Genomic DNA, 14601 nt, shown 5'->3' on the forward strand with positions numbered 1-14601 from the left:
TTTAGCGAAGGGGAAAAAAGTCCCGATATGTCACAAGACGCCACTGTGATGACATGAGTTTGACACCCCTGGTCTAGACTCACCATATACTTAGTTGCTGCAGGATAACTTAAAAAGATCATGGACTGATCACCCAAAACTGAAATGAACATTGAAACAGATGCATTCATGCATCTCCAGGCATACCTTATCCTACACCCTCCCTTATGGCATACAGAAATAACATGCAGTCACAAATCTGCAAAATGCTACCCAATAAAACTGCTAAATTCTCATCATCAAGCTTCAGATGCCATGTACAGAAGATCGCATTCTTGTTAACTAACGAGCAAACACACATATGCAATCAGGCAAGCATTAATGCAAATTAGAACCTTCCTGCATCCATTAGAAGAAAAAGCAACTTCTTCCCATAGAAATTGTGAAAAGCGTAGCCTAACTGGCAATCAGTCCAAACTCTAGCATACCTAAACCGTTCATTTATTTCAATAGCCTTTATTTGGACCTAAACAGGCTAAAAAAAATAAGGTTTCTGTATGATATGTGTACTTCAACACACCTCTGCCTGGGTTCCCATTAATCTCAAACTATCCAGGCACATTGCAGCCTAACATATTGTATAAATTCTTTCCTTGATTAATTAATGGGTCGATATATTGTGAAAACCCAAAAAACGGGATTAATGCAATAATCCACAGTTCGGTTATCTAAAGCTAAGAGGGTCATGCAAGGAAGATACTTATCTAATAAGTTGTAACTATCCAGCTTTCTGGTCCCATTTAGGAAATTCTCTCCATGTTAATGACCCAGGGCGGACAATGTAAATATTGTAATGACATAGTGATGTCAAAAATAAGCAGTGGTCAAAACTTCGAAAATCAGTAACTTCACCTGTCAGTAGCTGCAACCAGATCCAAGAACAGAGCATCGCTCTGAAAGGGTGAGCAATTACTTGATAAAATTATAGCAATAAGTATATAACATAGACTTATATACTGCTTTACAGTGCTATACAGCCCTCTAAGCAGTTTACAGAGTCAGCATATTCCCTCCATCAATCTGGGTCCTCATTTTACCAGCCTCAGAAGGATGGATGGCTGAGTTCACCTTGAACCTGGTGAGATTCGATCTGACAAACTGCAGGCAGCCGACAATCAGCAGAAGTAGCCTGCAGCACTGCATTTGAATCACTGTGCCACCATGGTTCATTATGAAGCATTTTGTTCTATAGTAAATGACAGAGTTCAGTTATAGATCCATAATGCTGGGAGTTCATCCCATATCTGTAAAGCAGTGTTTTTCAACCTCAGAAGCTTCAAGATAAGTGGAACTTCATTTCCCAGAATTCAGTTGAAGTACATGCTTCTTAAAATTGCTGTGGTTGAGAATACTGTCCAGTATGTAGTGCAAGTAACACTGGTGCTAACATTTACTTAGTACTACAAACATAATAAACATCAGAAAGTAATCTTATCTGCAAAATTATATGAGGATAGTAAAGTGACAGCTAATCATTCATATTGGATTCAGACATTGTGACATGCCACTATCAGGCTAGTTTGTTTTGGCTAATCATGGCTAGTTTGTTTTGGCTAATCACTAAGCCACTGTGGCATATTGTTCAAGCCATAATTAAAACAAATCATGCCTCAGGGCAATATGAAAGTCTAATTTATTAATTACTCCACATAGTCAAATGAATCTATATAATTCGCTATGAATTATTATTAGAACACACATTGATACGTATCTAAAGCCAAACATCTGTACTTATAATTCTGAAATAAGTAATGTGGGTCTCTACCAATCTCAGATTCTACTTGGCTCAGATTTAAGGGGAGAGGAGTTGTAGAAAGAATGAGCCTAAGGCTTGTTGGTACCAACATTTTAACAGATATTTGAGCCCAGTTGAGTAGAGTCATCTTTTGTTTTCACTATTGCGTCTAGTTGCCATTTTATACATTATGTGTTGGGTATCCTTTAAAGTTACATGATTATCTTGATTGTTGCTTGTTTGTTGCATGCTACACAAGTTTGAGTTGGGTAACCCACAAACTGTCCAGAATGAACAAAATTTTCTCCTTCCTTCTTCTCCTTTGGATTTTCAGTGCTGCCTGGGACAAGATTTTTAAAAGCTTCATCTTCTCCTTAATTGGGGAATGGTTCCCATATAAAACACACACACACAATGGGGCAAAAATAAGACTTAAGTCTTTGCTTCTGCAGGCTGTGCAAAATTAAAAGCATCTTATACATTTTTTTAATACTCCCTCACATCTAGTTATAATTGGGACCAAAGCAGCTCTCAAAAAGGTCAATGCATTTGATAAAATTATTTTCATAAATCATTTATAGACTACCTATTTGTCTTCATCTAAGAAGCTGAATCTTAAGCAGCTAACCTTATTTTAACCTAGCATGTTGAGCAAGCCCTAAAATATTGGCTTATGATTTTATGTGTTAGGCAAACTAATAAAATTGGATTTAATAAAAATGGCTATATCAACTATGGATGCAACATAAACATAGCTATAGTAGACTTTCCAGAAATGGCCATACTTGTTGGGGCATTCTCAAAATTAGTCTCCACACATCTGGAAGATGTCGCAGTTGGTGAAACTTAATGCTATTCCATATATTTCTCAACTATGTTTTCTTATGCGTATTGCCACTGTCCTTCTTGAAAGCCTGTCAGAGTGGGACCCAGAAATAGTCTAGGTGAGACACGTGGGTAATGCACTAAAATGATAATTAAGGGAACTACAGTACATTGTGCCCAATCTAGTGCTTTCTCTACAGTAGGCAGAAAACCTGTATAAGTGTAACAGTAAAAGTTACCTAAGCTCTTTGACAGAGGGGGCTACAGGGACTGCGCAGTGTGAATTCTTAAGAACCATTCAAACATTCGTCCCTTGTTTCCGCAGCATGACCCCTCCCCTCCCTTCCCAGGAAAAAAAATAGCATGAAATTTGTCAAAAGAGGCAGTGTTTATTATCCATTAAACAAAGCCTACTATAGTTACCTGGCTGGGATGCAGTAATGATGGCCAAATGATACTGAGGTAAATTCCAACAGCCTAGTCTAACCAAATAGACAGTGTTTAAGGGCAAAGAGCAAGTTTTAAGAAATAAGTCTAGAGTCCTTTTTCACTTACCCTATTTTGCAGACAAACTTCACCGGTCACCCAGTTTGACCAGAATAGCTATCTTTCCTTTACCACCGAAGGAACCCCTAAAAGTTATAAAGTTGCACCTCAACTTTACAACTCTCTGAGGAAGTCGGGGTCTGCTCAACTTAATAAAACCCTCCCCACCCAATCACAGGACCATCAAGTCCCATATACAAATACAATTTTTTTTTTCCTGACCTGAGAAGGCTAAGCAAGAGAGGTCCAAACCCCACAGCACTGGGGAAGAAAACCAAAGGGCTCCAAGAATGGGCATACTCTCTCTGCATGACCTGCCTTCCTGCTCCTCCCCGCTCTATAGCTCTACATGAGTTGAAACACGATTTCATCAGGAATGGCTGCAGGTCACGAGCAGTGGTGGTTGCTGCTGCTGCTTTAATTAATGCAAGTTCCAACGATAATATATTAAGGAGGGAGGGGGAGAGAAAAGCGACTCAGAAACAGAACTATTAAAACTCCCGGCATCTTAGGAAAGAAGGAGGGATCCCCTTATTAACCCTCTCCTTCCTTGGTTTTAATGCTGACTTTTTTTGGGAGAGGAACAAGGAAACTACAGCCAAGAAACAAAAGTGCTGGCCATGATTACAAGTCAAAACAAGGTGCATCTCATTCCTTCTGATTATTGCTATTCAAACAATTATCTCCCTTCAATTCCCACATCATCAAATTAATTCAATTAATTAAACTACTTATAGTAGCAGACATGTGAGTAGCTTCCTCTTGTAAACTTTTAACAAACCATTCTTGTTTTGTTTTATCACCTGTATTTTACATGGAATGACAGCTGAACCGAATTTTCAGTCCCAATGGGCTTTAATGGAAAGTTAACGTTATCTCTGTTAAAATATTGGCAATTACTCCAGTCAATGTATGTTCAAAAAAAAGTGTTTCATTTCCTAACCAGCTAGGCAGATTTGGGTACTACTGGACATAAACTGAGTTTTGAATCTCATGATTCATTAATCCCATGCAAAAATTCTACTAGAAAGTTAGGTGGTACTCAGTGGTGGGAATCTAATTTTTTTACTACAGGTTCTGTGGGCATGGCTTGGTGGGCGTGGCAGGGGAAGGATACTGTAAAATCTCCAGTCAGAGTGGGATTTGCTGATTCTCCAAACTACTCAAAATTTCCGCTACTGGTTCTCCAGAACTGGTCAGAACCTGCTGAATATCACCCCTGGTGGTACTGGTAAGATGTTTTATTGGAAAGTATGGCACAGTGTGGAATAGCTTCTTTGAATCTGTAATGATTATTTTAAGGATGTTCAGCAATTACAGAATTAACTTTGCCTAATATGCAACAGTGGCAATATAATCAGTGAGCATGTTTCGATTTTTCCACAGATTTTGCCCTCTGCAGTGAAGTTCCTACCAGATACCCCACCCCCTGGCTAATATTTTGGAGACTCTGAAGATCTGGCTCTGTAACTAGGTCTTGGACAAGAAAGAGTGAAACTCCATTCTGGACAATGCAGCTTTGCTTTGCTTATTTATTTATTTTATCCCACCTTTTTTTTATATATAAATGACTCAAGGTAGGGAATATACCCCATGCTCCTTCCTTCTGCTGTTTTCTCCACAGCAATTCTGTAGGGGGGTTGGGCTGAGAGAGCATGACTATCACCCAGCCCGGATTTCATGCCATAGAAAGACCAGAACTGTACACTAATCTTTTTTTCCCCTATTCATTTGTTTCTGTACATTGTTTTATCTGTATTTTTATTTTATTTTATTTTGTAGTTGCAATAAATTTATTTATTTTTTTTACAATGCTAGAAAGGAATATTTGTTTCATCCAAATAAAAAAGAATATTTGTTTCATCCAAACAGGATTATATGTACATGCATTTTATGTAAGCATATTTTGCATATTTTCAAAACAGGATTTCATGCATTTGCAGAAACACACAATGTACGGTCAAGTTTAGTCTAGTAGTGCATATAACATTTGCTAAACTGGGGGTGGGATTATTGTGCCTATGACAAAAAGGAGCCCTATTCCTAAAGCTTTGGGTAAAATACCAGCATCTGGCAACATGTCCACCTCATCCAGAGTGAGCAGACTGATCAAACAGAGGTCTCTCCAAATAGAGGTAGCCTTTGACTTACAACCGCTCATTTAGTGACCACCTGAAGTTATAACAACACTGAAAAAAAGTGAATTGCAACTGTTTTTCACACTTAAGACTGTTGCACCATCCCCGTGGTCATGTGATCAAAATTTGGATGCTTGGCAACTGACTCATATTTATGACGATTGTGGTATCCCGGGGGGGATCATGTGATCACTTTTTGCGACCTTCTGACAAGCAAAGTCTATAGGGAGGCCAGATTCACTTAACAACTGTGTTACTAACTTAACAACTGCAGTGATTCACTTAACAGCCGTGGCAAGGAGGGTCATAAAATGGGGCGAAACTCCCTTAACAAGTCTCTTAGTAACAGAAAACTTGGGCCCAATTGCGGGCACAAGTCAAGGACTACCTGTATGCCGCCAATTCAAAAATGTTATTAGTTTATCCAAATACAATATGAAATGCAAAAATACAAAAGAAAATAAGGGGAAAATAAAGGATGAAAGGGAGAAGAGAAAAGCGTAGGACAAAGGGGAAAAAAGAAAGCAAAAGTGTTGACCTCCGACTCCTTTTGGTGCAGTAGAATAAGAGAATAGCGTCAAAAAGTTTTTACTTTTTATATAATAATATAAACTAGCCATTTCTATAACAACAAATCTATCTCATCGGGAAAACCCAAAATTAAACTTTCATTTTCTCCCCTCAAGCACCAAGACCAAAACAGAGGTGGTATTCAGCAGGTTCTGACCAGTTCTGGAGAACCGGTAGCGAAAATTTTGAGTAGTTCGGAGAACCGGCAAATCCCACCTCTGACTGGAGATTTTATAGTATCCTTCCCCTGCCACGCCCACCAAGCCACACCCACAGAACCGGTAGTCAAAAAAATTGTATCCCACTGGTCCAAAAGTGGTTTCCAGGTAGAAACAACGTTAATTGTTAATTCTTTTCTTTCATCAGAGCAGTCAGTTTGGCCATCTCTGCAAGGAGTCCTTGTATACTGAAGATAGCAGAGTGTAGAATTCCTGTCACTTTCAATTTGTGTACCCATTGGAAAACACTGTATAATAACAAACCTTAGCATGAGTTTGCAGCAACTGAATACAATGAAAGGCTGTAACTTATTCAAGAAGAACTGGAATAATAAAAAAAGGAGGAACAATTGCACCCTATATTTAAAAAAAATAGCCACATCTGCACAGAAATCCAAGGGAATTAGCTAGGTTAACTTGGAATTAATTTGAGAGAATCTGGATTAAAATCAGTGGAAAAAGAAATAACAGCAGTCCTGGGTGTTCACTACTAACCATCACCCAAGAATAAGATATGGATCATACTTTCCGAAAACAAACTGCAGATTCTCCAAGGTGGCATAAAGTAGTAAAGTTGAAGGGGTGGTTCAGTTATACTGACACTATTAGAAAAGAAACTCTGGATACATGTTTTAAGAGGAAATTTCTGCCTTTTGTTGCTTATAACTGTCTCTGAGAATGAAAGAAGGCACAAAGAGATCAACTATCCTTGATCTGATTATGATCAGTACAGGTGGAATGGAAATTGTGGGAAAAGTGATTGCATAGTGCTGGATTTCTTCATATTAAGACACGGACAGGAAATCTCTGATTGGTTATGTCAGCTTTCCAATCATCTAGGACACTATAAGGAGGATCCAGAGGTGGTATTCAGGCAGTTCTGACAGGTTCTGGAGAACCGGTAGCGGACATTTTGAGTAGTTTGGAGAACCAGCAAATACCACCTCCGACTGGCCCCGCCCCCATCTATTCTCTGCCTCCCGAGTCCCAGCTGATTGGCTGGGTCTTCTTTTGTTGCCCTGCACAGAACGGAGCTGGAAAGCAGGTTAGTGAGTAGAGAGGGAATGGGGATTTTACAGTATCCTTCCCTTGGAGTGGGGTGGAAATGGATATTTTACAGTGTCTTTCCCTTGCCACACCCACCAAGCCACGTCCCACCCACCAAGCCATACCAAGCCCATCAAGCCACACCCACAGAACCAATAGTAAAAAAATTTGAATACCACCACTGGAGGTATCTAGTGATGTCTTAAAGGCACATGAGTGTTTTTCACCCACTATTTGGGAAGGCTTTGGGAAGGAAATGGAAGCAGAATATCTCTGAACACTCCTTAACATGCACACATCCAAACCCATCACTTCCATCCAGATTTCAGCCACTCAAACTAGAGGTGAAAACAGAGTTTAACCCATTCAGAACAGTGAGAAATAGGATGGCAAGAGACGTTAATGGGAAAAGAAGCTTTTGATGGTTAGAAGGTTCTAAAAAAAGGAAACATGGAAGGACAATATACAACCATTCCAACAAGGGGAAAATGGAAGGCTGCCAAAAAATTCCAACATGGCTATACAAAAAGTTTAGCAAAAATCATGGAAAACATAATATACAGAATATCTGAAAGGGTACATATAGATAGCCCAGAACTATAAAGATGGCATCAGGGAAGGAAGAAAAATCTCATATCAAGTTACTAAAGTCAACATAGCAGAGAATGGAAACAAAGAAAAAGTAGAACTCCTGTTTTGTCTCAGTCTTCTCTGGAGAAAGAAATGCCTTCCACGGAGCATGTGTTGAAGGCCTGGCGGGAACAGCAGGATTCCCATTCAACACTGACAGAAATGAAGTCAGGGAACATTTACTGACCTTGAATGAGTTCAGATCTCCAGGCCAAAGGAATTCTGCCTTAGAATCTGAAGAGAAATCTGCTGATCACTTGGCCAACCTCTGTCTATGATCTGAGAAATTCTGAAGAGTGGGTGAAATATCAGATAACTTGATATTAAATGTAAATGTTGTCCCAATCATCAAAACAGGGAGAAAGAAAGATCCAAGGAACTACTGGTCACATTTGCCAAACAGAGAACTATATTATATTTTAATTGGGTAATTTACGTAGCAGATTGTGGTGATGGGGTAGACATAACAACTTCAACAATACTATCTGACAAAGTATCCTGTGTCATTTTGATTAGCAAACTAGTTAAGCTGGGGCTAGATGATAGGTCTACAATCGGCCTAAAGACTGTTAACTCAATAATAATTCCTAATTAAAGTGTAGTTAGGTATTGAAGGGGTACCGTGGATGTTGCTTCTGAATCTTACACAGTTTAATTAATAACTTAGATAAGGGACAATGCTTATCAAAAATGCTGGCGACAAACTCGTCTGGACAGCTCATATCCCAGAAGACAGGCAAAATTCAGAAATGATCTTCATATGTTAGAGAACGGAATCAATGTAGCAGATCAGAGTTTAATATAAACAAATGCAAAATTCTTTATTTAAGAAAAAGAAGTATGTACAGCCATATGACAGGGACATCAGACTTGTTAATAGTACATACTTAGGAATTGTAGTTGATGACAAAATGAAAGAGAAGTGTGATATGGTTGTTAAAAAGGCATTTTTAGTGTTAAGTTGCTCTCAAAGAAGTTTCTAAATCACAATACATAATAGTTCTACTATTAAATTACAGCTATCTTCCTAGAATCTAGAGGATATGGGGATCCCTTGCCTGATTCTCTCTGCACCAAATAATATGAATGATCTTCATATCCTGAACAGAGGAATATGTGGCTCAGAGTGTCAGGAAGTACAGGTAGTCATCGACGTACAACCACAATTAAGCCCAAAATTTCCACTGTTAAGTATGACCGTTGTTAAGTGAGTTTTGCCCCATTTTACCACCTTTCTTGACCTGGTCATTAAGTGAATCATTAGTCAACAATCAGTTGTTAAATTTAGTACCACGTTGAATCTGGCTTCCCCGTTGACTTTAATTGTCAGAAAGTCGCAAAAGGTGCTCACATCATCCCAGGATACCCCAGCTGTCATCAATATGTGTTAGTTGCCAAGCACATGAATTTTTTGATCATGTGACCATGAGGATGCTGAGAAGTTTGTAAGTGTGAAAAACGATCTTAAAGCTCCTGTTTTTCAGTGCCATCGTAACTTCAAACAGTCACGAAACGAGCTGTGGTAAATTGAGGACTACGTGTACCCTCTTCCCCTTAAACCCATTCAAAATCATGTCTGGTTTCTTGTTACCCACCTTGAGGAAGTAGAATAGAAAGGCAGTTTGCCTTGCTCTCCTGATCCAGTCTGAAAATCCATGCCAAATCCAAAATTCACTTGAAGCCCCGAAGTAATGGGTCCTGCTTAAGAGAGGCATGTCTGCTCTTGGAAGTGATCAGCTCCTAGCCCTCAAGCAAGGGACTTGCCCTTCGAAGAAATGATTAAGAGATTAAGAGAGATTGTGTGTGTGTGTGTGTGTGTGTGTTTAAAACAAGGAAGCTCTGAACAGCCTAGCTTTGCTAGCTGTAATGAAAGCATTCCCCGTGGCATCCTCGAGACCTTTTCCAAATGTGACACTGATTGCTTCATTCATAAACTTATCCTCTTTGCCCCATTAAAAATAAATAAAATACCTCCAATCCGTTGGCTTTTGAGCAACATAAACAACTCCTGCCCATCCCTATTGTAAAAATGAGTCACAAAGATGAAAGAAAAGAAGTTAACTGCTAATTTGTACGCAGGATGAGACAAAAACCCCCAGGACTCAAAACCAACCACGCATCCCATTTCTCCATTTGATCCCCCCACCTTTCTCCCTAAATTGGAAAAGGGTGTTGTTGTCCACCCAAGATGCTCTATTAATTATTTGTTAAGTTATGGCCCTGTTGTTCTCATCAGGGCTTCACTGTGAAGAAACATCACATCCTTTGACTCTTGGCAACTTTGACACATACATACCTATTGGAGGGCTAACATATGCTAGTCTAAAACACACCCGACCATTGAGGCTTCTTTATCCTTTTAAATCTCTCCTCATTTCTCTTATCACATTTCTGAGACTTGACAACAAGTATCAATCTCTTATTTCCTTTAGTAATCCATTCTACATTACCTTATTTTAAAATAGGTTGCAAGGAAAGCGTTATTGTCTGAGATTGTGGCTCAAGGTTATCTAATAAGATTCGTGCTATAAATGGAATTCAGACCAGCTCTTCCTTTTCCAAATACAAGTACTCAAACTATGGGCCAAAACTCCACCATAGTAAGGGAATTGGGTTCTGCAGTACTTAATTAGTAAGGGGCGTGCATAAGTGCACCATCGTGCCTCCTGTCCCTGTCCTATTGTCCCCATTTATTCGTACCTATTTCCTGTATTCTTACCCATGTTTATACTTACAACTATTATCTTGTAAGTGATTGACAAATCAAATAAATAAATAAATAAATACTTTGATAGAAAACATATAACATGAGTAGTTGTGTAACATGAATGCCAGCTGAACATCAAGGCCTACAGAAAGATCACACAAACCACAAATTTGGTATTTTTTTTGTGTTACCTTGTCTTATGATAGAACAGGGTAAGCCCAGATAAGCCATGGCAAACAGTTCAATGCAGGATACGTACAGTGCTCAACAAAGTTAAAATAGTAAGTTTTCCATTAGTGACTATGCTGTAGAAAAGATAACGTGGTTTTAGGACAGGCCCTCTCAAATGAATGAGGGCAGAGATAAAAAGAATATTTTAAATTTGCCCATTAAAGGATTCTCCCCACACACACCCAGCTACAGATAATGATCATCTTTCTCCAAATTTAAGAAGTGAATTGAGCTGCTCCATTCATGGATCAAGCAGGAATCAATCTTTCTCCTGTCCCCGACTTTGACGATAGGAGAAATATGGCTAGCAAGTTAGAACAAAACCACCTGGGAGACTGACTTCTTCAAGTTTCCTCCAACCCGATTCCTAGAAGATGCGAAGCAAATTCCTAACCCTAGATATTCAGAGATGAACTCCAAAATCGACACTGACAAATGGAGGCTCTGCCCAGAACACTTTCATGTCAAAGCAAATGCCTCTTGGCAAGAATTTCAAGATTACCCACTTGGGGTGAGAATACGTCTGTAGAAGGAGATGACAGCCTGGATTATAATGTTTGGGGTGGGGGGCTGAAATAATCCTGATGACTTGTAAAAAAAGACAAATCTGCTTGGACACTACATTCCTGGGAGAGCTGTAATTACAGAAACGGCTCCCAAGGGACATAGCCTCCAGGCCCTTGGAGGGGGGCTTACAAGAGTTCTGCATGTGTCATTAATTTCCCTTTTGTATGGGTGCATTTGCTGGCCCAGGGGCAGAAGAATTTGAAGAAGGACACTGCCAAGCCTGCCTATGGGGCTAAGGTCTTCCCTCCCAACCAAAGAAACAGAATCTGGCAAGGAAATCCAAAGTAAAAAGAGGAAGGAGGGTTTCTGTCTTACCTTTGGCTCCAGAGGCTGAGGAGAAACAGGGGGCAGAGCCAAAGAAGCAGCCAGGCTTGTCCCATCCTGGATGTTGGAAGTTCCCGTCTCCACCAGCTGGTTCCTTTCCACCAAGCCCAAATAAGATGGGGCAGTAAGGTCCTCTCTCCTTTCCCTTCTACGGTTTGACTCTTGCCTTGTCACTTCTGGCTACTTTTTTTCTTTTTCTTTTAGGACTTCATCAATTGCCTCCCAGTGGAGGTTTTTTTTTTTTTTTTTTTCAGCTTTGGTTTTTTCTGTTTATGTCAATTGGGGGAGGAGGGCTGTTTTAATCTGACAACTGTTCCCAAAGACCTGCCACCCTAACCTGCGGTGAGCACCTCGGGCCTGCCTCCTCTCCTCTCCACCCGTCTCTTCCTCCTTCACCAGGGTGGCTGGTTTGCGAAGAGACGTCGGTCGTTCCCCCTTGCAGAAGAGAGCAACAGGCTCCACGGAACTTCTCGGCAGTCCATGCGGACAGGTCCTTCTCCTCCGCCCCCATCTGAGTGTGCTGGGCGCAGAAAGGGAAGAAAAGGAGGCTGGCAATGATTTCTCCCCCCCCCCTCCCGCCCTAGCTATCTAAGTACACACCCTCTTTTCTTTTTTGCAACTGGGAACCCCCACCCGACGGTGGAAATTACAGCAGGGCTGCAGCGGCTCTTCCTGGCCCGAGCGATCTTTCTCCGGAGCGGGGGGGGCGGAGGTTTGCAAAGGTGGGGAGGGTCAGGAGGCACATGCGGCCTTGGCAGCCCGACCCACGGGGCAACCTCGGCTTCAGGCACAGCCCCGACGCCCGCCCCACCCGCGCGGAGGTCCTGCCGATTGAGATGCCGGAAAGAAAGTGAACTGAAGAAAACTGGCGGCGGCGGTTTCTCGGACGGGACGGCAGCAAAGCCTTCGCTCTTCCCCGCGTAGCGTTTTTATTTTTTCCCCCCAACTAACCGAGCCAGCGCCCCAAGCCCGAGTCCCGACACGCCCGTGCAGGAGCCCTCGGGCAGGCAGGCAGGCAGGCGGACGGGCAGGCAAAGGACGGGTCGGGAAGCGTGTGCCAACCGCGCTCCTCAAGGCAGGCACATTTTCAAAGGCGTTGCGCGCCACAGGAGCACGCGCGGCCGTCGCCTCACAGGGACTCCCAGCTCTCTTCAGCCCTCTGCAAGCGGCTGCCAGGGCTAGGCGCGCTGCTCCGTTTGGCGCAGCTTGGAGAGCGAGCGACGCTCGGCTCAGGCGCTCGCCCGTTTAAGAAAAGCGCTCGGCCTGGCTTGTCACTTGGCGCTTTCTTAAGCCTGTTTGGAAAGACTCGCTCGCTCGTGGGGCCTTTTTATGGGAAGCATGCAAGCCACGTAGCCAAAGGGCTCGCCAAGATGCACGCTGCGGATGCCCCCCTAGGAAAGACACCCACGGCACTTTTCTCTCTCTCTCTCTCTGCTTGCTACTCTATATTCTCGTGCTGAGGACAAAACAAGGTGTGGGCTTCTATTAGAATAGAATAGAATAGAATAGAATAGAATAGAATAGAATAGAATAGAATAGAATAGAATAGAATAGAATAATTCTTTATTGGCCAAGTGTGATTGGACACACAAGGAATTTGTCACTGGTGCATAACCTCTTAGTGTACATAAGAAAAAATAAAATACATTCATCAAGAATCATAAGATACAACATTTAGTGATAGTCATAGGTTACTAATAAACAACCAAATCATACTAGGAAATAAATAAAACAATATAAATTCGAAAGATACAAGCAACACTGATATAGCCATAAGTGGGAAGAGATAGGTACTACCATAGAAAGAATGAAAAGAATAGTAATACAGTCTTACAGTCTTACTAAGTAGTTGGACATTGTTGAGGGAATCATTTGTTTAGCAGAGTGATGGCGTTCAGGAAAAAACTGTCCTTGTGTCTAGTTGTTCTGGTGTGCAGTGCTTTATAGCGTCGTTTTGAGGGAAGGAGTTGAAACAATGTATGTCCAGGATGTGCGGGGTCTGTAGATATTTTCACAGCCCTCTTTTTGACTCGTGCAGTATACAGGTCCTAGATTGAAGGCAGGTTGGTAGCAAACACCCGAAGGTTTATAATATAGGTATTCCTCGACTTACAACTGTTCGTTTAGTGACCATTCAAAGTTAACAGCAGCACTGGAAAGAGGGACCAATGTCCCCTTTTTCACCCTGATGACCCTTGCAGCGTCCTTATGGTCACGGGATTGACATTTGGATGCTTGACAACTGACTCACATTTTATGAGGGTTGCAGTGTCCTGGAGTGGACGAGGGGATCTCCCTTTGCGACCTTCTGACGAGCAAAGTCAACGGGGAAGCCAGATTCACTTAAACAACCCCTGTTACTCATGGAAGAACTGCAAAATCACTCGACACACTTCTCACTTAACATAAACATTGGGCTCAATTGGGGTCATAAGTTGAGGACAACCTAATTTGCCAAACAGTTCAGAAATCAATTGTGGCTTTTTTTTTTTTTTTTTAAAAGTACAATTAATTACACAGAGTCAGCAGCACCTTTCCGTATTTAAACAGCCAGGTGCATATGTATACCCAAGCAGGTACACAATTCGGTACACAATTCAATCGTCCTTCTACAGCAGAGATGGTTCTTATTGGGTTCTTATTGGGTTCTTATTGGGTTCCCTTGGACCTAGAGGATCATAGAATTGGAAAAATATGTGTAAGCCACAGAGGTGGTATTCGGCAGGTTCTGACCAGTTCTGGAGAATCGGTAGCAGAAATTTTGAGTAGTTCGGAGAACTGGCAAATTCCACCTCTGACTGGCCCCGCCCCCATCTATTCTCTGCCTCCCAAGTCCCAGCTAATTGGCTGGGTCTTCTTTTGTTGCCCTGCACAAGAGAACGGAGCTGGAAAGCAGGTTAGCGGGGTGGGGAGGGAATGGGGATTTTGCAGTAACCTTCCCCCAGGAGTGGGGTGGGAATGGAGATTTTACAATATCCTTCCTCTGCCACACCCACCAAGCCACGTCCACCAAGCCACACCATG

The 14601-nt window shown here is 41.6% G+C and overlaps 1 protein-coding gene across 2 annotated transcripts in view; it reads right to left on the minus strand.

Annotated features, from left to right (window-relative positions):
- Nucleotides 1-12779, minus strand: part of WNT10A (Wnt family member 10A) — a 66107-nt gene extending 53328 nt beyond the window's left edge. Inside the window, exon 1 of one of the 2 annotated variants that reach the window (XM_026665559.2) lies at nt 11569-12779. In XM_026665559.2, coding sequence (XP_026521344.2) covers nt 11569-11633 — 65 coding nt within the window. In that variant the 5' untranslated portion in view covers nt 11634-12779. Of the gene's footprint in view, nt 1-9343; nt 9526-11568 lie in introns of those variants that run through there. The other variant, XM_087950404.1, reaches the window with a different exon arrangement.
- Between the last annotated feature and the right edge of the window lie 1822 nt (nt 12780-14601).

This window comes from Notechis scutatus, chromosome 1 (assembly GCF_049901735.1).
Source record: "Notechis scutatus isolate UNSWTSFEM ecotype Mainland chromosome 1, rNotScu1.2, whole genome shotgun sequence".
NCBI classification, from domain to species: domain Eukaryota; kingdom Metazoa; phylum Chordata; class Lepidosauria; order Squamata; family Elapidae; genus Notechis; species Notechis scutatus.